General features: G+C 35.9%; 1 protein-coding gene across 14 annotated transcripts in view; it reads left to right on the forward strand.

Annotated features, from left to right (window-relative positions):
- Positions 1–22012, forward strand: part of RIMS1 (regulating synaptic membrane exocytosis 1) — a 599631-nt gene that overhangs the window by 482415 nt on the left and 95204 nt on the right. For 9 of the 14 annotated variants that reach the window (XM_018058831.1, XM_018058842.1, XM_018058830.1 and 6 more), the window contains 2 exons: positions 4529–4641; positions 10422–10588. The exons of the other annotated variants lie outside the window; for them this stretch is intronic. In XM_018058831.1, the coding sequence (XP_017914320.1) occupies positions 4529–4641; positions 10422–10588 (280 nt within the window). The remainder of the gene's footprint in view (positions 1–4528; positions 4642–10421; positions 10589–22012) is intronic. 14 annotated transcript variants of the gene reach the window in all.

Raw genomic sequence — 22012 nt, forward strand, 5'->3', positions numbered from 1 at the left:
TATTTACAGTGTTTTAAAGCAGCTCATGAACGTCTACCAAGTCAAAGGAGTTTCCCCGAAAACTGCATTTCTCTTTGGAAGAGGTGATACATTGGAAATTTTTCAGTGATGGATTAGGGAAGACTTATTAATGATTCTTTAGCTTTATTTTAAGTCACAAGCCTCTTCAATAATCTTATGAAAGGATGGATCTAGAAAAGTGCATATAGGTCCAAACAGTATTTGCAAATGATTGCAGCTTCTTCACAGTTTCTCCCAGGTCACCTATAATACTGGATTAGGAATTCACAGCACAACATGGAGCAGGAAAATATAAGTAATTCTATTACTCTGTCTTTACCTTTAATAATATCTAATATGTTCCATTAAAAAAACTCTAGTAAATCTCACCATTTGTGTTCCAATCAGTTGCGTTTAGAAGACAGGAAATTATTTCACAAGTTTTTGTTTGTTTTTTTTTTAACTTAAACTCTAAGAAAGCTTCTAAACTTTCTTTTTTCTTTAAGAATTTTATTTTAATATAAATTTATTTATTTTAATTGGAGGCTATTTACTTTACAATATTGTATTGGTTTTGCCATACATTGACATGTTGAGTTGATATTTGATATAAGTACATTCATTGGATAAAAATGTCAGAGTTTAAAATTAACTGAGGGTAAAAGTTGATCTAAAGAAAATAGATGAATTTCAATAAATATCTTTTAGGAAAATTAATACCTGCTTTTTAAAAGACATAATTTATTTAACATCAGACACATCAGTCAGCTTGTAGAAAGCATAGTGAAAAATTTTGGCTTTAAAAAAAAAGCTTCTGTATAAAATCACAATGTTAATTATACTCTAGTGGCTAGGGGAAATGAATTATATTACTGTCACTCTATGGGAATTATAGTTGAAGCTATATTTTCATTAAAAACTAAGTGAAATTATGTGATAATTACATGTTATAAAACATGAGCAAGATTATTTAATTCTCTAGTATGTGGCAGTACTAAAATTAAAAAAAATTTAAAACCCAGATGTTCTCCAAATTTAAAATCTTTTTAAAAAGGAATAGTGACTGGCATTTTGATGATTAGTTAGTTTCCAATGCTACCGGTATTCAGAGTAAATTTAATGCTAGAATTTATGGAAGAGTTAGAAAATATTTTATTTCATATTTTAATTTTGCTATTAGCATTAACATTGTTAATATAAAAAATTTAATAATGAATAATCATTCTTTTCAAAGTAAGATATTTGAGCTCTCTGGGCTGTGGTTAATTTTACTTTTAACTGGTTACCCAAGAGTTAATCACATTCCAAGGATTTATTTCTAATCATTACCAAGTATATTATTCTCTCTATAAATCATGTACATTAATAATCATGTTTTCTTTATCAATTTGTGATAAATGTTCCATTTTAGCTGATAAATTTTCTTACTATTTAGCTTGACACACCAATAATCCAGAATTGATGTCATTTCACTCCATAATGTAGAGTTGAAAAATAAAATGTACAATACACAATATATGTAGAAAAGCTGAAGAACTGCCCAATTCGCGCTGAAGCCTCTTTATTGATGTTTACGAAAAGCAATTTTACTGCAACATGACCACTTGTGTCAGCAGTTATTTTAGAACACACACTAATGTGCACACCATCCGGAAATAAAGAGAAATACTCTTAAAAAATGTGAATTACGTGTAATTGCCTGACTTTTTTATATAAGTGAACAATAAGCTGTTTGCATTTCACTTCTGATCTTGGAATCCAGGAGCAAGCACTGAGGACATAGAAACGGCATTACTGCTGATGAGTCAAGGGTGTCCAGTCATGATTTTGAAAAGAAAACGATTTGGAGATTTTCTTTCTTTGACAGCTTAGAGGATGTCAACTTTCACTTCTTTAGGAAAAAAGATAGTATATTAATCACTTAATCACTTTTGGGAGGTCAGAGTGAAGTCATTGAACCATTGTAGGATTCAGCTTGTTGTTGGTATTTTTAAAGTCTTTAAAAATCCTGCTGCTGCTGCCGCAGTTCGCCTTTGGTATCCGCCGTGGCCCTGTCCTGCCTCTGAAAGCAGAGGGCAGACAGCCCTGGCCACCAGCAGGTCTTCTTGAGAGCGACACAGCACAGACAGCAGCCTCGTCCAGGGGGAGGAGGGGGAGGAATAAGACCACCTTTAATAGAGGGAAGGCAAAAGAAATGAGAGGAAGAAAGAAAGGAAATCTCATTTCTTTTTGTAGACTTTAGAAGAGCCTTCAGAATTGCTAGTCTGGATGGAGTTGCCTTTAGAAAAGAATAAAAACGAAATATAGCTGGAGATATGTAGCTGTTGACAAACTAGCCTGTCTGTAGGGTCTTCCAGGTGTATTAGATGGAAAGCCATCCTTCATCCTTAGGGATGAAAAACCTGGTCTTCTCTAAGGGACAGCTGTAACGTACGTGTACTTTGCTAATCACACATCACCTTCAGTCTGAAGCATTTTCCTTAATTTTTCTGTGACTTCTTGGCCACCCTGCTGTGTGTTTCTCAGGCCCACCCCAGGAATTCTGTGTCTCTTATTTAAAGAAATGAGGTGCTTTCCTGGCAAGGTTAAGTCACCAGAACTATTCCAGACTGCTTTAGGCGGTAGCTCTCAGGTAATCTTTTCAAGGCTCTTTCAATGACCTTTTCAGTGCTCCCCACCAAGAATTACGTGATGCTAAATGTGAAGGGCGCAAAAGCTATAGGCTAACCAATGTCAAAAATTTCTTAAAATGTCTGTCATTGCTGAGAATATTAAGCTGACATCATTTAAATCTGCTTTTATCACAAGTAGAGATTACTTGGATTTAAGTGTCAATTGCAGAGTACAGCTGCTTACAGTTCATCTGTCTTCCTCAAAGCCCAAAGCAGATGACCGAGGAGTTACCCGCATCACAGGCAGATGGCAGACAGCAGACTCCTGTACATTTTCTCACTGGGTATATGGCTTTCTATAAGTACAGCTCACATTTTCAATAATTTTAATTCTCTTGCATAGCATTTTGCTTTGTAATACTTATTATGACTCCTTATATATTGTCAAGTAATTAATACATTTAGAAACTACTCTTCTCAAGTATTGAGCCACACTTTAATCACAATAGTTATCATTTACAAGCATGAGTCAACATTTTCAAAGCAAGTGTTGTGACTGCTTCATTCACGTAACTGTGTCACTAGGGGTTGATAACATCTGTCTAATACACTGACTTTAAGCAAAGCAAAACATCTAATAACTTGGTGTGAAAAGACAAAACATTTACCATACATTTCACACCATGTACTTATCTCATGGGCTATTAGTCTGTGCTTGGACACACAGCAAAAGCTAAATATTTACTGAATTTCCATGAGTGTCAGTGTCTTTTATCAAGGCCGTGTTTAATCACTGCAGTGGAAAAGATTTGTTAGCAAGTGTCTTTATAAACTCCTGGTTAGAGAGGCAATTGACAACCAGGTCAATGAAATGTATCAGTATTCCCATTCTCCTTTAAATCACAAACCCTCTTGGCAGAAACCCCAGTACATTAGTTACAAAACAATGGGTTTTGGTCAGATATATGTGTATGTAAGCAACTTAATAATAAACTCTAGCACTTGTTGCAGAGATTGGCAGAAGATAAGTTATAAAGCATAAACAGTCCTCATACGACACAGGTACATGTACACAACTGTATTCTTATTTTTTCATTTGTAAGAAGGTAAAAATTAAAGACAGGGTCTTTACGTAAGCTCCTTGTGATAGATTCTGACTCAAAATAGCTCATACTTTACTGAAGGCAGTACTTCGCATCTAAACAGTCACACCTGCTACACTACTTAGAAACTGAATAAAGGCTTAACTGGAAGACACTCGTTTATTTACAATTTAAATTAAAAACCTGAAGTTCTATATCACATTTTCAAGAAGTATGAATTTCGTTTTTGTGGTCAGACAGAGCTTTCAGATATAGAAAATGAATCTTTTCCTTTAGCAAGTCCAGTTTTTAAGATTGGCAAATATTCATGAAAAACGGTTGGTGGAAATGAAGAATTCAATAAGAATGCCTCAGAAAAGCAGATGCTGTTCCATTAGAAGAGTTTTTAGGCGCCTGCTTCAGCTGACAATGTTACCTGGTGTGCATGTGTCTCAGTAAACACGTGTAGCTTTGTGTGATGTGTTCGCTTTATATGTACAAGCAACCAGTTCATTCAATAGGGAGCATATTTTCACAATCAGATTCAGTTTTACATACTCATTTATGAAGAATTGATATTATTTCATCTCTGATAAAGACATAGGGTCCTTAGCTTTTGTTACTAACCTTTGTGTCCCCCGTCCTGTGTGATTTGAGTCACATTCTTCGTTAGAGCCCCAGTTGCTAGCATTTGATCTTTTGCCTTTTGTTTGTTAATCATGTCATTTTGAGATTTTACTTGAAGTCATTATCAAAAGCATTGCAATCTTAAACCATTCGGTTCCTCAGAGGTGCTTCGGTGTTTTAACGGATTCCCGTTGTGTGTTTTTGCAGCAAGCTTAGTAGTGGAGGAGCGAACGAGACAGATGAAAATGAAAGTGCATCGATTTAAGCAGACAACAGGGTCTGGTTCTAGTCAAGAACTTGATCGCGAGCAATATTCCAAGGTAAAACCAGTAACTGACCAATAGTTTCCCTGGTAACAAAAAAAAAGTACAGTGTGGGTAGCAGGTAGGACCAGTGAGCCTTTAAGTTACAGGAGAGAAATTATGCTTCAGATGATGGCCTTGCACCATGGCTTCTCTCCTCTTAACATGGTCACAAGATAGAAGTTTAGTAACCTATCATTTATGAATTTGGATTAAATGTTTTCTAGAAAAAAGAAAATGCTTGATGTTACAGTCACTTAATGATTGTCAGTAGTCAAATTCACATCAGTAAGGTAAATGAAGCCATTTTATCTCTTGAATTTCATTCAACATTCTATTTTAAATATTAAGATGTAGATTTATAGTCTTAAATACTATTTGAGGTTGATAATTCCTATGGAGATTTCACAGTGAGTGAAAATTGTGTGATGTGAGATTTCTTATTGATCTGTCTTTAGTAATAAAACTGATTTAAACTCTTAGAAACTGAAATCCACACAATTTTAAGAGATAATAAAAACTTATATTTCAAAGTTATTTTGTAAGGATGCATTGAGGAGTTTATAAACTGCTAAATAGTATCTGATAATTTTGATTAAAATATGATTTTTAATTAAAATAGAGTTTTATGCTTCATTAAGCAACTTTGAATATATTGTCTGATTTTTTTAAAAAAATATTTTTTAAAAAGACTACAAAAGCGGCAGTAGCTACTACAGGAAGTGCTAAGTCACTTGAGTCATGTCCAGCTCTTTGCAACCCTGTGGACTGTGTATCCCGCCAGGCTCCTCTGTCCATGGGATTCTCCAGGCAAGAATACTGGAGTGGGTTGCCATGCCCTTCTCCAGGGGATCTTCCTGACCCAGGAACCGAAAACTCAACTCATGTCTCCTGCATTGGCAAGTGAGCTCTTTACCACTAGTGCCACCAGAGAAGCACACTACAGGATAACCTGTGTTATAATTCGATATCCAGAGCCCCTTTAAAAGTAATGACCTTTTAGAAATTCAGAATTAAGTAAAAACTATACTAAATTAATGTTGTTAGCTTGTTACATGAAGCTAGTAAAACCTACTCATTTTTAAATATTGAGGTCGTTCATTATGTAGCCAGATATTCAGAAACGAATACAAAAATATACAGGCGGTAACAAAATCAGATTTGTTACCAGCCCAGCATACAGGCACATGTGTTGGACATCGTCTCATCATTTTATGACTTTATGTCTTAGTTTAACTGCAGAAGATTCCAACTGGATGGAGCTCAAGGTCACTGTGATCTAGTGGAGCCCAACTCCCTAGGAGTCTGAAACAATATTTTAAAAAGTAAAATCAGTAAAGCAAAAAAAAAAAAAAAAAAAGAGAGAGAGAGAGAAATATTAGTAAGCAGAATATCTTGATGTTGCCCAAAGTTTGCTGATTCCTGCTCCACATGTTTTTTCCTCCGGTTTGTACTTGATGATATTATCACTTAATCAGCTATTTTTCTGTCTTTGTGGATATCATCATCATTTTTGTTTTCCTTTACACAAATGTGGTAAGCATTATGAAACAGGTGAAGTTAGGATTTCTTCCTCCACTGTGGCACGTACTTATTTGGGGAGGATCTTTAAACTAGAAAAGCTTAATCAAAGATGGAAATGCTTTCTTGATTTTTTAGCATCATGTCAAAGGATGAGGTCAGATTGAACCACAGAGAGAGGTCGAGCCAGTACGGAAAACAAGAAAGAAGTGAATAAAGAATCAGCATAAAATCCTGAAAGCCTTGCCTCTAGTCATATCAGGTGATCAAAAGACTCGAAAATGAAGTGCCCTAGAATCTAAGCCAACCTAAACCACCACTAACACTTGTTTTCATAATGAATCAAAAGTAGGCTTATCCTGATTGAGAGGTTCCAGAATCTAAAAATATGTAAAAATGACCCTCTCTAGTCCAGCTGTCTTTTTTACCAAATTTATGAAAACCGAGGCTCTCTCTAAAGAAGGGAGATACTTTCTCTTCATTAGCAGACTTCCTGTTTGGTCGTCAGCCCTCTGTTCCCTAGCTGGAACTTAGATGCCCTTTGTTCTTCCTATGACACCAGTGAAATGTATACATGACTCCAGCCTGATTCAGAGGCTCTCCTATGGCTTTTAATTTGTATGTAGTTGAATTATTATATTCTAACATTCCTTTCTTGTTTGCATAGACATCCTTTTCCTTTTTCTCTTTTATTGCATTTGAATATTAAAAAACCCTTTACTTTTAAATATGTTACAATTGTTTTTACTGCATATATTGATACTACTATATTACATAAATAACATTATTATAAATTATACTGATAAGTGTGAAATCAAAGATATGGTATCTTTAAAAACATAAGACTATAATACAGGAAAAATATATAGGGTAAAATAACAAATAATTAGCTTATATTTAATTTTATGTGTTAAATAAAAAGTAAATACTCTGCATGATTCTAATATTCTTAATGCTTACAATAAATTTTTACAATAGTTTCCAGTAGTAATTTCTGTTAATCCTCTCTTCTTTTTTCTTTCTTAAATTTACCCTTTTACCCCTTTTAACAATTTACAAAGATCTGTTTGTATTTGTATAGCTGAGAACCAATAATTTCATAAATTTAATATACACTAAATTTTGAACTTCATTCCCTTATTAACTTATTTTTAGTCATTCAGCACTTTGCCTAAAGCAAAGCACCTGAATTGAAATTCTGCCAAATTAGAAATTGGTTAACTGTTTTCTAATATTTATAATGAAACACCAACAGAATTCGATTTTCTTCAGGACAAAGAATTACCAGACAGATGTAGTATAATTCCTAAGCTGTTTCAAACCTGACACTTCCTTAAAGTATTAAACAAACCTAACTCCATCCTGAATAAGGAATTAGCAGTAACTTGGCTTCTGAGAAAATACAAAACTACAATCACTGTCCCTGAAATGTGACACTGTGCTACATTTTCATTGATCTTAGAGTCACATGCCCTGGCGATGGAGTGAAATTCATCAATGGAGAGTGAATTTTCATGTAGGTCTCACATTTGAAACAGCACTTCTGTTTCTGTAACTTAGGAACAGCAAGCAGAGTTGATGTGACAGGTTTCGTAGGAGCTTCTGAATGTTTATTATAAGTTATGAAAGAGGCAGCCCTATTATCAGGGCTTCCTTCACATCAAGAACTAATTTCCCTGCTATATGATCAATATGAATTTCTCCGGAGGATGCTACATTTCTCAAAATACATTTAACGTATTTCCATTAAAATATTTAATTGTTAAATAGGATTTTTAAAGAATCATGCTTGATGAAAAGTCAAAGTTATTAAACTTTTAACAGATTTTGAAAATAAGCAGATATAGTAGTATTAAGTGAGTATAAAGTCTTTCCTTCAAATTACAAATGTGAAGAAAACTGTGACATTGTCTCAGAATGATGAATTATTCTTTACCTCAATATAAAAAAAATGTTAACATGACAAACAATCTTTCAAAATTTTTTGTTTTGTCTCTTGACAGGAGTAGCAGAAGTCTATATACACAAAGGAAAAGAACAGATAATTTATAGGAAAGGAGAAAATCTTTAGTTGGAGAAATAGTTCAATGCATATTCCCTTACCCTCAGTTTATAGTCCTCACTGCTTATTATTGGCATTTGCCAAATAAGGGGAGACTTTGTTCTAGGGGTCAACACCATGCCAGAATATTTCCTACAGCTATAAATTTTTATTGTATTAGAAACATTAATTCATATTCTCTCAAGTACAAGCTACCGTTTCAATGTTTGGAAATATTACAGGAATGACATATTAACATAGCAAAATAGTTTTAGAGACAAGTAATATTGGAATTATGTTTATACCCCAGCAACAGTATTAAATTCAGCTTCCGCCATGTGAGCATGTTATGTTTTTACATCTGTGTAAATAAAAACCAGTTCTGATTGAAATGAATCCTGCCAGTTAGTGTCATGCTACCAGATATGACAATTTGATGATAAAAATTACGAAGCTACCTTAAATGCCTTATCATAAGTCATGTTAACTTTAGGTCACATACAAAGTTGTGTAAATAGTTCACTTCTGAGCATATTAACATATATGCATTTCCTTTTGGATTGCTATTTAGCATATGGCTTTCAAAAATCATGCAATCATGAAAAAATTATTTGAAAATAGAATTTTATAGACATTCTATAAATTTGGAGTTGTAAAATTTTTCGCCCAACACATACATGTGAGAGATGGAAAATTAAAGCTAACATTTAAATACCTTCACCCTGAACTGCTATCATATGAAGAATTATTAAATAAACATGGTCCTTTTTCTAGAACTTTTAAAGTAAGTATTATTGTCCTATAATTGTCTTTGTATATAGAGAACCACAATTAAGCATCATTTTATGTGGTATTCTTTAGCAAGACAATTGTTTATACAAATTATTGAACTAGTTAGGATTATTTTAGATTTGTTAAAACTCACATAATATGGAGCATAGAGGAAGGGTGATTCTTTCTACAAGTTTAAAAAACATTTGATATTTTCACACCTGAGCACATAAATGCGGAATTAAATTGCTTGATAAGAAACGTAAATAGCCAATATTGGTCATGTGTCCCTTTAGTCATATGTTCTTTTATGTAAGAAGTTATCTTACCTTCCAGTACCTAAAATAGAAAGTCAATTATGTATTTATTATTTCAAAATTGTAGATACTTATACAACCTTACTATTTATTATGATTTAAACACACATAAAAATATAGACTGTATAAAGGTACTCACTATGTGATTCGTTGCAGTAAGACAATAAAGTAGAAATAGAAAAAAAAAAACTTTTGACATTTCACCAATTTTAACTTTTACCTTATGATTTCTACAACTTTAGATAATAAATTCTTAAGACGATACAAAGACACATGGAGGGGCTTCGCTGGTGGTTCAGTGGCTAACACTGTGCGCTCCCAATGCAGAGGGCCCAGATTTAATCCCTGGTTGGGCAGCTAGATCCCACATGCCACATAAGACCTGCACAGCTAAATAAATTAATTAATTAAAAAGTAAAGACATTTAAATATGAGATATAGCATATCTTGAAATTTTAATAGGAATCCTTTTTGTTTTTTACTTTCAACACTTAGTTAATAGTTTAATCTGAAAATGACTAATTAAACCATAATAGAGAGAAAGTCAAAGTTCTGTCTTTGCCTCCATCACTTGACTTGAATTTGGCATAAGCCTTTTGCTTTCTTAGCAAATCTTTTTTTTTCTTTTTGAGAGTTATATTTTTTCGTAAAATGTGAAAGAATGTGACATCTTAAAATAGGGAGAGTGTGCAGGGTAAATTAAATATCAGTTTTAGAATGCCTCAAGAAGCAGAGACAAATGGAAGCAGTCTATTTCATGGGTAGAGTAGAAGGTGAGTAGAATTTGTAGGCAGTGATGAAGATCAAGAAAAGAGAAACTGACGTACTGGAGAAGAGGAATAATGCAATTTTGAGGTAGTAAGTAGGTGCGCGTCATTTATTTAGTGAATTTTCCACCCAGGCATTGACCCTTTTAATTTTTTGTCAGTCATTCCTCACGGAGCACTTCTTACCGTTCAGAGGATGCAGGATAGTTCTATTGGAAGCCATACATCATGCTAGCGTTGGGTCATGTTAGATTTCACACCTCATTTTATGAAAGTGCACTTTTGCTTGATGCGGGCGGAGTAGCCGCTAGCCTCACCGTGTGTATCTCTGCTCCCCCGACCCGGTAACAGAGCTCACACGCTCTTGTTTTCACTCCTTAGTATAGCGCACACACAGATCAGTACAGAAGCTGCGACAACGTCTCCGCCAGATCCTCAGACAGCGACGTCAGCGACGCGTCTGCCGTGTCCCGAACCAGCAGTGCCTCCCGCCTCAGCAGCACCAGCTTCCTGTCCGAGCAGTCTGAGCGGCCTCGGGGCAGGATCAGGTGAGTGGCCACCGCTCGTGCCAACCGGGTAGAAGTGCACCTTGCCTCCTGCTTATCCTCGCTCAGAGTTTGGGTAGAGGAGCCAGAGCGTTTCATTGGCATGACCGGGACTAGGGTGGCTTCAGCCTTCCTTCACTGTTAGTAATATTGCCCAGATTCTGCGGTCCTTCCTATCAGGTGGGGCCTGTAACCACAGAGCAATCTCTAAAATGCCTTCTAATATCATTAAATTAAATCCATAAAGCATTCTTTAGTCCTGTGTTGGAAAGCCTCTCTGTAAAGGGCCCGGTAGTAAATACTTCAGGCTGTGCTGGACAGCCTCTGTTGCGATGATTTACAATGTCATTGTACAGAAACTCTGCAGTCAAGTGAGCACCGTCGTAGTCCAATAAAGTTTTATTTACAGAAGGACAGAGAGCAGGCTACATTTTCCCGTAGGCTATAATTTACTGAGCACGTCTTCAGTCCCCAAGCAGTTGGTGCACCTTCAGGTGGGGATGATAGCAAAATACACATCCCTCTTGTTTACATTAAGGGACTTGTAAGAGATTTGCATGCAGTTTGTTTAAATCACCAGCAATTATCTTGGTTCTCAGGAGGTAAATAACCCTGCTGAAGGGGAAAAGACCTCAGGAATCTGGTCCTGTCTTCAGTAAAACAGACTCAGTATGGACAAGGCATATTTTATATTTGCTCTTAACTAGTTCCCAGAAGTAGAAGTTTCACTGAAGGCATTTTGGGGTTGTTGAGAGGCCCTTGAAATGTTAATGTTCAAAACAGGATCAGTTATCTTCCGAACACTCTGAAAGCTGGGATGATGGCACGCTTGGATGATGATCCTGGAGCGTTCTGTCTTCCTGGACTTCTCTGCACCTTGCTCCCCTGTTGATGTAATTTGAGAACAGCTATCTTACTGTTAGTTGACAGTGTCTCACTGAGAATCTGCAAGAGAAGTTCTGATCAGTCAAGATATTAGTGGAACATTTTAGCTCTGTTTTGAATATTCCCTGCCTCTGGTCCTAACAGAGTATTAAGCTCTCTAAAAGTGAAGAAAGAATTAGAAAAGCTAAAGAATATCTCTGTTGAGCTGGTAGGATAGAGGGTATAAAAATGATTCTAATTGATCCCTTTGTATTGAAATATTATTAAGATACTGTGTTTCAGAACCTATTCGGTTTAGCAAGAATATTGATAAATAGGGGATTAAACAAAAACTTTTTCACTTTTAATCACTAAAAACAACTTAATTTATATTCATAACAGACTCTAGTGGCGTGAGTCCTATGGTATAAAGTATAACTAATTAATAGAATTCACGTTACAAACCAACTCTGAGAATGCTATGTGGGTCCACTGTCATTCTCTTGAAATTTCAGGAGAATAAAGTCTTCAAAAGTTTATCTTCAGGAAAAATTTGACAGCATGGCTTTTAAGGAAGAAAACAAAGAACAGACATTTTAGGCAGCTCAAGGGCAAGGTACTATGATTTTGTACGAAGGATGAGAAGGAACTACATGATAGTGATTGGAGCCAAGGTTACTTCGCGGGAAAATGATAGTTTATCAGATCAGTTCAGTACAGTCGCTCAGTTGTGTCTGACCCTTTGCAACTCCATGGACTGCAGCACGCCAGCTTCCCTGTCCATCACCAACTCCTGGAAATTACTCAAACTCATGTCCATCGCGTCAGTGATGCCATCCAACCATCTCATCCTCTGTCATCCCCTTCTCCTCCTGCCTTCAATCTTTCCCAGAATCGGGGTCTTTTCCAATGAGTTGGTTCTGTGCATCAGGTGGCCAAAGTATTGGAGTTTCAGCTTCAGCATCAGTCCTTCCAATAATAACACTCACTATATTATACCATGATACGAAGCAGAAGATAGATGATGTTTTGCCTCCTTGATTCATAGGATTTCTATTTATTGAAGTTGATGAAGACAGAGATTAGACCTGGAAACAGTACAAGTGAATTTCTTAATGACAAATCTGTTTTCTCTGGTCATTTCCCTGTTTTCAGCTCCTCTTTCTTGTCTCTGTAGCTTGGAGCATGTTTGAGTTATTTTTATTTAAGTGGATTATGTAAAGGCAGGCAGTTAAACTAATGGCTGAACAAGTTTCCCCTGAAGCTAAGGTGAAGAAGTATTTTCCTGTGGCCCGATGCTCAAGGTCATAGTTGGTAGATGTTTGATTTCTTAGAACACTTAGGAATAAAGAGGGTAGGATGAGATATGGAAGGGCAAGACTTTTTGACATTTAAAACCTAGTTATCTTTTGATATATGTTCTTCCCAAGGAATATCCATAGGTGCACAAATGCTAATGTTAACAAACACACTCGCGCACACAGTTCAGAGTTGCTTTGCATCCACCATTAGCCTTGTGGTAAAAACTTGAGAGGAGGGTTTGTAATGAAGAGACAAAGAACAAAATATCAATGGTTGCAGGCTCTTCAACCTTAAATATCCCCAATGCTTATAACACTATGAATATTTATTTTTCTCAATATAATGTTGTTTTGCATTTCTTTATTTTTAGTAACTAACTACCTTCATAGGTTTTAAAATTCTACGTATTCAAGCTCATATATAAAGTATCTGATCAATATGATAATAGATGTATTTATATTTCATAAAAGGTACCAGCAAGCCTTGGAGATCCAATCAAGCATAAGGACTTTATTATTTCCCAAGACTTCATGATAGTATAATATCTATGCTACACACTCAAGGAGATTGTAATCTGTTTAAGAGTTAAAAACGTATTTTTTATGTTCTGGCTTCCTATACAAGAGGTCAGATCTTTGACAATGTGGGCAGGAAGCTGAGATGGTTAAGATGAAACCAGGATTCAAACCCTAGTCTTTTCTTTCCACATTGAACACAAACTTTTCCCCACACTTAGTTAATTTAAAGATTAAAATATGCGCTATATTTATTGAAAGAATCAGCATATAAACCCACTCACTTCAAACCCATGTTGTTCAGGGTTCACATATAAATATCTTTGCTTATATCTTCCTATGAAACATGAAATGCTTGGCTCTACGTTGCCTAGGACGGGTTTTATACTGAAAGTCATTAAAAGGATTAGAAGACACTATAGCATCCCCTGAAGACAGTTTCAGTATCTAAAAGTCCACCAAGTGTCCAGTACACTCCTTAAGGTCCCAGAGAGAGAGAGAAACCACTGACTTCATCTTGTCCATATCATATAGAACCATAGTATGCAGGCAATTAAATACCATATATGGTTCTGATTCCATCTATCCAAGTATGTGATAAACCAAGAAAATGTCCAGATAGGCACCTCTGAGATGAGCAGTGGGCTACACAGTGTGAAACATGGGCCAGCATCTCCCAAATACTGCTTGCTACACTTGCCTGTTGATAAATCACAGGACAAACTATAGTTCTTGAGGTTTGGAGTTCTGCCTTGTAACAGCTTGTTTATCTCTGCTTACTCCGGCATATACCAAGCTTATTTCATTCTAGAAGACCTATTTCCCAGGGACATCCATTAATGTGTTACATAGTTTTTATGTAAAGTTTGAGAAATTCCATTTTAGATAGCCAGCATCCTATTGCCTAAGAGATAAAAGGCTTTAAAGAGAGCTTCAAAAACCCTGTTTGGGGAACAAATGAAATTAAGCCCTTTCAAAATACGTATAGGTTGAAGAATATAAATATATTTAGATGACCAATCTCTTAAAGATCATTTATGGAATATTAGGAATTCACAGACCATATTGTGAATCTTTTGTGTTTGACATAATGATTAGGCAAAAGATACTTGACCACTGGGGGTGGCACCAGCTAAACCATATGTTTCTGTGTGAACTGAAATAAGAGCATCTCTCCCCCTAGATGCACTGTAAATGCTTCATTCAAAATAACCCAAAACGTACTTAATGTTTTCAAAGGTTATATAAACAGGGATCTACAGTAGAAAAGCATATACTATACTGTTTATTGGAGAAGGAAATGGCAACCCACTCCAGTGTTCTTGCCTGGAGAATCCCAGGGACGGGGGAGCCTGGTGGGCTGCCGTCTATGAGGTCACACAGAGTCGGACACGACTGAGGCGACTTAGCAGCAGCATACTGTTTATATTAATTAACCTTTTGTAGATAGAATGAATTAGAAGTTCTTAAAAAAATGTTGTCATGGATTCAAAGTACTTAAAACTTAAGTAATTCTAGGATGATTCTTACAGGACAAAATCAACACAGTAATCCAAAGTGCATGTGTGCTAAGTTGCTTTAGTTGTGTCTGATTCTGCAACCCTAGGGACTGTAGCCCACCAGACTCCTCGGCCTATGGGATTCTGTAGGCAAGAATATGGGAGTGGGTTGCTGTATCCTTCTCCGGGGGATCTTCTCAACCCAGGGCTCAAACCCATGTCTCTTATGCCTCCTGTACTGGCAGGCAATTTCTTTACCACTAGTGCCTCCTGGGAAGCCCAGTTCAAAATAATAAGCATCGATAAAGATTTGAGGTCCCTTCTTTTTCAGATTTGTTCTGCATGTGACATATAATTTTCATTTAGTATTAGCTTAAATAGTTCTCGAGGAACATTTTCCCTTCCAACCATAAAGAATGTAAAGTGTATTAGTAGAGGGAGCGTGACAAGTGAAAGTTGCTCAGTCATGTCCAACTCTTTCTGACCCTATGGACTGTATGCAGCCTGCCAGGCTCCTCTGTCCATTAAATTCTGCAGACCAGAATACTGGAATGGGTAGCCATTCCCTTCTCCAGGGGATCTTCCTAACCCAGGGATCATACCCAGGTCTCCCACATTGCAGGAAGCCCCATAATTGATAATAAGAAATGCACATGTTCTGGAAGCCAGAAAGAATATGTTAAGTTTCTGAGTTTTATTTATTTATGTATTGCATCAAAGAAAATGTTTATCGCAAAAAGAAGCTGAATTTTTATGATATAGCTCTGAATTTTTTTCATCTTTATCATGTATCAATTTTTTTCCAGGCAGACAAATTTCAGATGTTTTACGTAAGATCAAACTACAAAACCAAATACAAGTATAATCCTATAAAATCCTTTAATTGTACTCAGATGATACATAATTTTAGAAGTTCTGTCAAAATCAACAGTTTCCCAGCGACCTTCACATATAAACTTTTGTCAGCATTGACAAAGGTTTGCCTTGATCTACAAGGTCACCTTTCTATATCAAAGTGAATTTTGTTTTGATGCAAATAGTTTTCGGTCTTTTTATCATCTCTTTTTTTGGAAGAATATTTTCAAAAGCAGTTCTTTTCAAACAAGCATAGTTTGAAAGATATGAGAGCTTTTTAAGTGCAGCTTTTTCCTATACACAAATAGTAATTTCGGAGCAGGAAATTTACTAAAATCTGGCAGTTGATGTCAGTAGGCATAATAATAAGTAGGCACATACTTAAGGAAATATACTTATTGGAGGATTTTAAAACATTGTAGGTTAAATTATTCGATATTTTAAATTGTGATAGAGAATGAGTGCATAGTTTAATATCTTCCAGAAAATCAATCTTGATATTGCAGTTATGCTTGAAAAATATTACAGAAAATTTCAAAAGCCCTTAATTTCATGGTAGTTCTTCAGCTCCATGAAGGAATACAGGATACCATTTAAAAATAATCTTTGGAAATTTTGTGATGGTATTTGAAAAATACTTAACTGCAAAATTATTCGCTATATCGATAGCTCAGAATAACAAATGAAACTTTCATTTTTATATACTTATATTATGCCTACTAACATTGAATATAGTCAAGAGGACCACGAGGGAATTTTAAAGCTGTGCACACAATTTTGCATGCCCTCCTGTTTTCCTATGGAAAAACAAAGTCAACTTAATCTGCAGAAGTACTAAAAAGAAAGGAAAATAACATGGACATTGGGTGATGGGGAGAAACTAACTGGAACACAGTGAGAGATGCTGGATATTGAATATCTGAGGAAGGAAATATATTTTGGCATTCTTCTTTCATGGAATTTCTTCATTTTAATTGTCCTAGACTGATGAGAGGACTATTATTATTTCCTGTGACCAGACTGAAGCAGTAGAGAGATGGAAAGACTGTGCCACGTGCCCTTTAAAAACTCTCTGCCTTTATGGTAAAATTACTAAATAGTACTTGTTAGTATACCATATGACCGAAAGGGCCATGCAACTGAGTTGTTAAATCATGCCATGTCCACCACATAAACACAATTCTCTTGACCTGTAAGTATAAGTAACAGACAGTCCTTAGAGTAGCGAATTTGAGCTCTTGGGGCAAGTGAGTAGATTTTCCTGGTGAGAGTCTTCATTGCAAACCTTTATTACTACTACAGGGGTCTGGTTCCATTCCTAGCTGGGGAACTAAGATTCTGCGAGCTGTGCAGTCAAAAAAAAAAAAAAAAAAAAAGACTGCAGTTTGAAGGGAAGCAGCAACAGTCTGATTTGAACAGCTCCATTCTGTTTGTTTTTACTGATCTGTTCTGTCAATTCCTTATAGGTTTACTAAGATGTTTTGTCGAAATCTGGGAAAGTTAGCAGAGTATTAGATTAATGCTTCCTACTTAATAGGCAATAAAATGATCAGTTATAATAAAGTTTCAAATTTTGATGGAAACCTAGAATACCTCATAAAGATGGGAGTTACTTGTCAAAGTGATCATTTGTAATTAGATCTCAGAAACAACTTCTGTCTCTTAGGGAAAAATAGCCACACTGCATATGGAGTTTTAAAGTATGCTGTAACATTTTGTTATTTGTAGAAATCTAATTCCCTGTAAGGATTAAATCAGATAATTTTTAGCATTTCAAATATTTTAAAGAGCATGCTCAATGGACATTGTAGATACTGTTAATTAGAAACTTTTCTTTAATGAGAAAAATAAGACTGTGTGTTTGGAAGAATATATTAAAAGATTTCATTTATTATTTTATTTGAGGTGAAAAAAAATCTTTGAAAGTTCAAACCAACAAACTATATTAATAACTTTGCTTGTAATACCTGCTCATCTATTTATGATACTAAATCATACTTGATTTTATTTGAGTGTAATTTTCCAATTTAATTAATTATGCTAAAAGAAGTTACACATTTAATTTAATACTCTGTTGTTAAATGAAATAAAAGTATAATTCTCTCTCCTTAATTGTTATTTCCCCACAATATACAAGAAATTAACTTACATACTTCTAACAGCACATCTTCAGTGTAGCAAATTATTAGAAAGCTATAGTTTATACATCTTTTAAATGCAAGGAAAATAACATAGGTTATGAATCCTATAGTGAATTGACTATATTAAAGCAACTTTCAAATAAAACCAATTTATTTCCTAAGAATAGTTTTGGAAGAGAAACAGAATTCAGCATGGGGGTTCAGATCCCTGTTCACTGTGAGAGATGTGACTGTAGTTGTGGTCTTGGCTTTTGACAACAGGCAGAGCAGCGCGTTTACTCTGGGGCTGTGAGTGATGTCCATAAGCACCACGTTTGGCTTCAGGGCAGGCTCAGGTATAGGAGACCACCCCTGTTGGTGAGCAGTTGACTAGCTTCGCTTCAGTGCTCTGTAATCTCCACAGCACACGAGGGCTTCCTAAAGGACCACTGATGTGACCCTTTTGTTTGATGTGCGGTCACTGCCACACAGACTGGCTGTAGTATTCTATTCGCTCTCAAACAGCAGGGTGACTGTTCTGAGAGGCCCTCAATTTGTTACTATATTTTTATGCCGAAACAAAAAAGGATATTTCTAATGGGAATTTTCTAACAGATTCTGAAGTTTCTATTTATCCTACTGTGTTTAGATGTTTATATCTTCATGTTGGAGAACTGATTGCTGATTTTAAACCTGGCGGTATTACATAAATGAACAGCTAATAGTTTTTATGGTCTCCATGTCTGAATTCTGGTTGTCAACATTAAATATCTGTTCTTTGGGACAGTCTTCATATTTCCATGGCAATTATCCTATAATTTAAAGTGGATATGAATCCTTTCACTCCAAACCAATTCTTCCCAAACTTCAGTTATTTCACATGTCAAGTTTGTAATTTTTCCATGACTGTGTAATACATACATAATTTTTAATGTATTCAAAATATGGTGCTGACATGTAAAGTGTGTTTTATGATTATCAGATATTCTAATAGATGGTTTACATGCAATATCATGAGTGCTGTAGTCACCCAGTAGTATAAATGCTAATAGTCTCTTTTTATAAATAAAATAGAAGCAACATATTGAGTTTGCTTGGCAATAAGCGGTAGAGCTAGAATCAAGAGCCAGATGATTTAAACTTTTGTCTTTATGTGGTGAATGTATTTATCTCTAATATTTTTTTTTTGCTTTAAGTTGATTTTGTCTTGCATGAAAAGTTTTAAAACCAATGTTCAGTCTAACTTTTCACAACCTTTTACTTTTAACCTATCTGTTAAAGGTTATAAGTTATATATGAGTTATATCTCTTGTAACCAGCGTAGAGCTGGATTTAGATTTTTTTTTTTCCTTCTTGCTTGGCAATCTGTATTATTTAATTAGCTACCTAATCCTTTTACACATATTTTGATTTCTTAGGTATTTGGAATTCTTTCTACTATCTTATTTAATATTTTCAGCTGTTATTATCTTATTTTTTCTCTTTCCTGATTGATTATGAATTGAATTGTTTTTATTTCATTCTCCATTATTATGGAAATTATATTATTTCCATGATTTTAGTGCCTAATTTTGTGCTTCAAGTATATACATTTCATTAAGCAATAAATCTAAAAGATAACAATTATTTCTGCTGGCCCCAGAGAGGGGGAAAAAATGACTGTAGTACACTTTAGTTCTGTTACCATCCCTCCACCATTTACATATTTTATGTCTAGTGCATCTTGAGGTTTCTGTATAATAATCCCTCTTTCCCTCTGAGGTCTCTACACTGCAATGAATGAGGCTGAAAAACCCCAGGTGGAGGTGTGTGAGTTTGTACAGGTGTCCAGTTGTCTCTGTAGAAAGTGTGTGTAGAAACTGTTAGTCCTCAGCTGTGTCTACCTCTTTGTGACCCCATGGACTGTAGCCCACCAGGCTGCTCTGTCCAAGGGATTTTCCAGGCAAGAATACTGGAGTGGGTTGCCATTTCCTTCTCCACAGGATCTTCCTGACCCAAGGATTGAACCTGGGTCTCATGCATTGCAGGCAGATTCTTTACCATCTGAGCCACCAGGAAAGCCTACAGTTGTCTCTGTTCAGTTCATTCAGTCACTCAGTCATGTCCGACTCTTTGTGACCCCATGAATTGCAGCACACCAGACCTCCATGTCCATCACCAACTCCCGGACTCAGATTCACGTCCATCGAGTCAGTGATGCCGTCCAGCCATCTCATCCTCTGTCGTCCCCTTCTCCTCCTGCCCCCGATCCCTCCCAGCATCAGAGTCTTTTCCAGTGAGTCAACTCTTCGCATGAGGTGGCATAAGTACTGGAGTTTCAGCTTTAGCATCATTCCCTCCAAAGAAATCCCAGGGCTGATCTCCTTCAGAATGGACTGGTTGGATCTCTTTGCAGTCCAAGGGACTCTCAAGAGTTTTCTCCAATACCACAGTTCAAAAGCATCAACTCCTTGGCACTCAGCTTTCTTCACAGTCCAACTATCACATCCATACATGACCACAGGAAAAACCATAGCCTTGACTAGACAGACCTTTGTTGGCAAAGTAATGTCTCTGCTTTTCTTTTTTCTTTTTTTACTTTATTTTATTTATTTATTTATTTTCCAGATTTCATTTATTTATTTATTTATTTATTTTTACTTTACAATTCTGTATTGGTTTTGCCATACATGAACATGAATCCGCCATGGGTGTACACGTGTTCTCAATCCTGAACCCCCCCTCTCACCTCCCTCCCCATACCATCCCTCTAGGTCATCCGAGTGCACCAGCCCCAAACATCCTGTATCCTGCATCAAACCTAGACTGGTGATTTGTTTCTAATATGATATTATACATGTTTCAATGCCATTCTCCCAAATCATCCCTCTCCTTTTCCCGCAGAGTCCAAAAGACTGTTCTATACATCTGTGTCTCTTTTGATGTCTCACATACAGAGTTATCGTTACCACCTTTCTAACTTCCATATATATTCGTCAGTATACTGTATTGGTGTTTTTCTTTCTGGCTTACTTCACTCTGTATAATAGGTTCCAGTTTCATCCACCTCATTGGAGCTGATTCAAATGTATTCTTTTTAATGGCTAAGTAATACTTCATTGTGTATATGTACCACAGCTTTCTTATCCATTCATCTGCTGATGGACATCTAGGTTGCTTCCATGTCCTGGCTATTATAAACAGTGCTGTGATGAAAATTGGGGTACATGTGTCCCTTTCAATTCTGGTTTCCTCAGTGTGTATGCCCAGCAGTGGGATTGCTGGGTCATAAGGCAGTTCTATTTCCAGTTTTTTAAGGAATCTCCACACTGTTCTCCATAATGGCTGTATTAGTTTGCATTCCCACCAACAGTGTAAGAAGGTTCCCTTTTCTCCACACCCTCTCCAGCATTTATTGCTTGTAGACTTTTGGATTGCAGCCATTCTGACTGGCATGAAATGGTACTTTATTGTGGTTTTGATTTGCATTTATCTGATAATAAGTGATGTTGAGCATGTTTTCATGTGTTTGTTAGCCATCTGTATGTCTTCTTTGGAGAAATGTCTATGTAGTTCCTTGGCCCATTTTTTGATTGGGTCGTTTATTTTTCTGGAATTGAGCTGCAGGAGTTGCTTGTATATTTTTGAGATTAGTTGTTTGTCAGTTGCTTCATTTGCTATTATTTTCTCCCATTCAGAAGGCTGTCTTTTCACCTTGCTTATAGTTCCCTTTGTTGTGCAGAAGCTTTTAATTTTAATTAGGTCCCATTTGTTTATTTTTGCTTTTATTTCCAGTATTCTGGGAGGTAGGTCATAGAGGATCCTGCTGTGATTTATGTCAGAGACTGTTTTGCCTATGTTCTCCTCTAGGAGTTTTATAGTTTCTGGTCTTACATTTAGATCTTTAATCCATTTTGAGTTTATTTTTGTGTGTGGTGTTAGAAAGTGTTCTAGTGTCATTCTTTTGCAAGTGGCTGACCAGTTTTCCCAGCACCACTTGTTAAAGAGATTGTCTTTAATCCATTGTATATTCTTGCCTCCTTTGTCGAAGATAAGGTGTCCATGGGTGTGTGGATTTATCTCTGGGCTTTCTATTTTGTTCCATTGATCTATATTTCTGTCTTTGTGCCAGTACCATACTGTCTTGATGACTGTGGCTTTGTAGTAGAGCCTGAAGTCAGGCAAGTTGATTCCTCCAGTTCCATTCTTCTTTCTCAAGGTTGCTTTGGCTATTCAAGGTTTTTTGTATTTCCGTACAAATTGTGAAATTATTTGTTCTAGCTCTGTGAAAAA

This window comes from Capra hircus, chromosome 14, assembly GCF_001704415.2.
Source record: "Capra hircus breed San Clemente chromosome 14, ASM170441v1, whole genome shotgun sequence".
Taxonomy (NCBI): Eukaryota; Metazoa; Chordata; class Mammalia; order Artiodactyla; family Bovidae; genus Capra; species Capra hircus.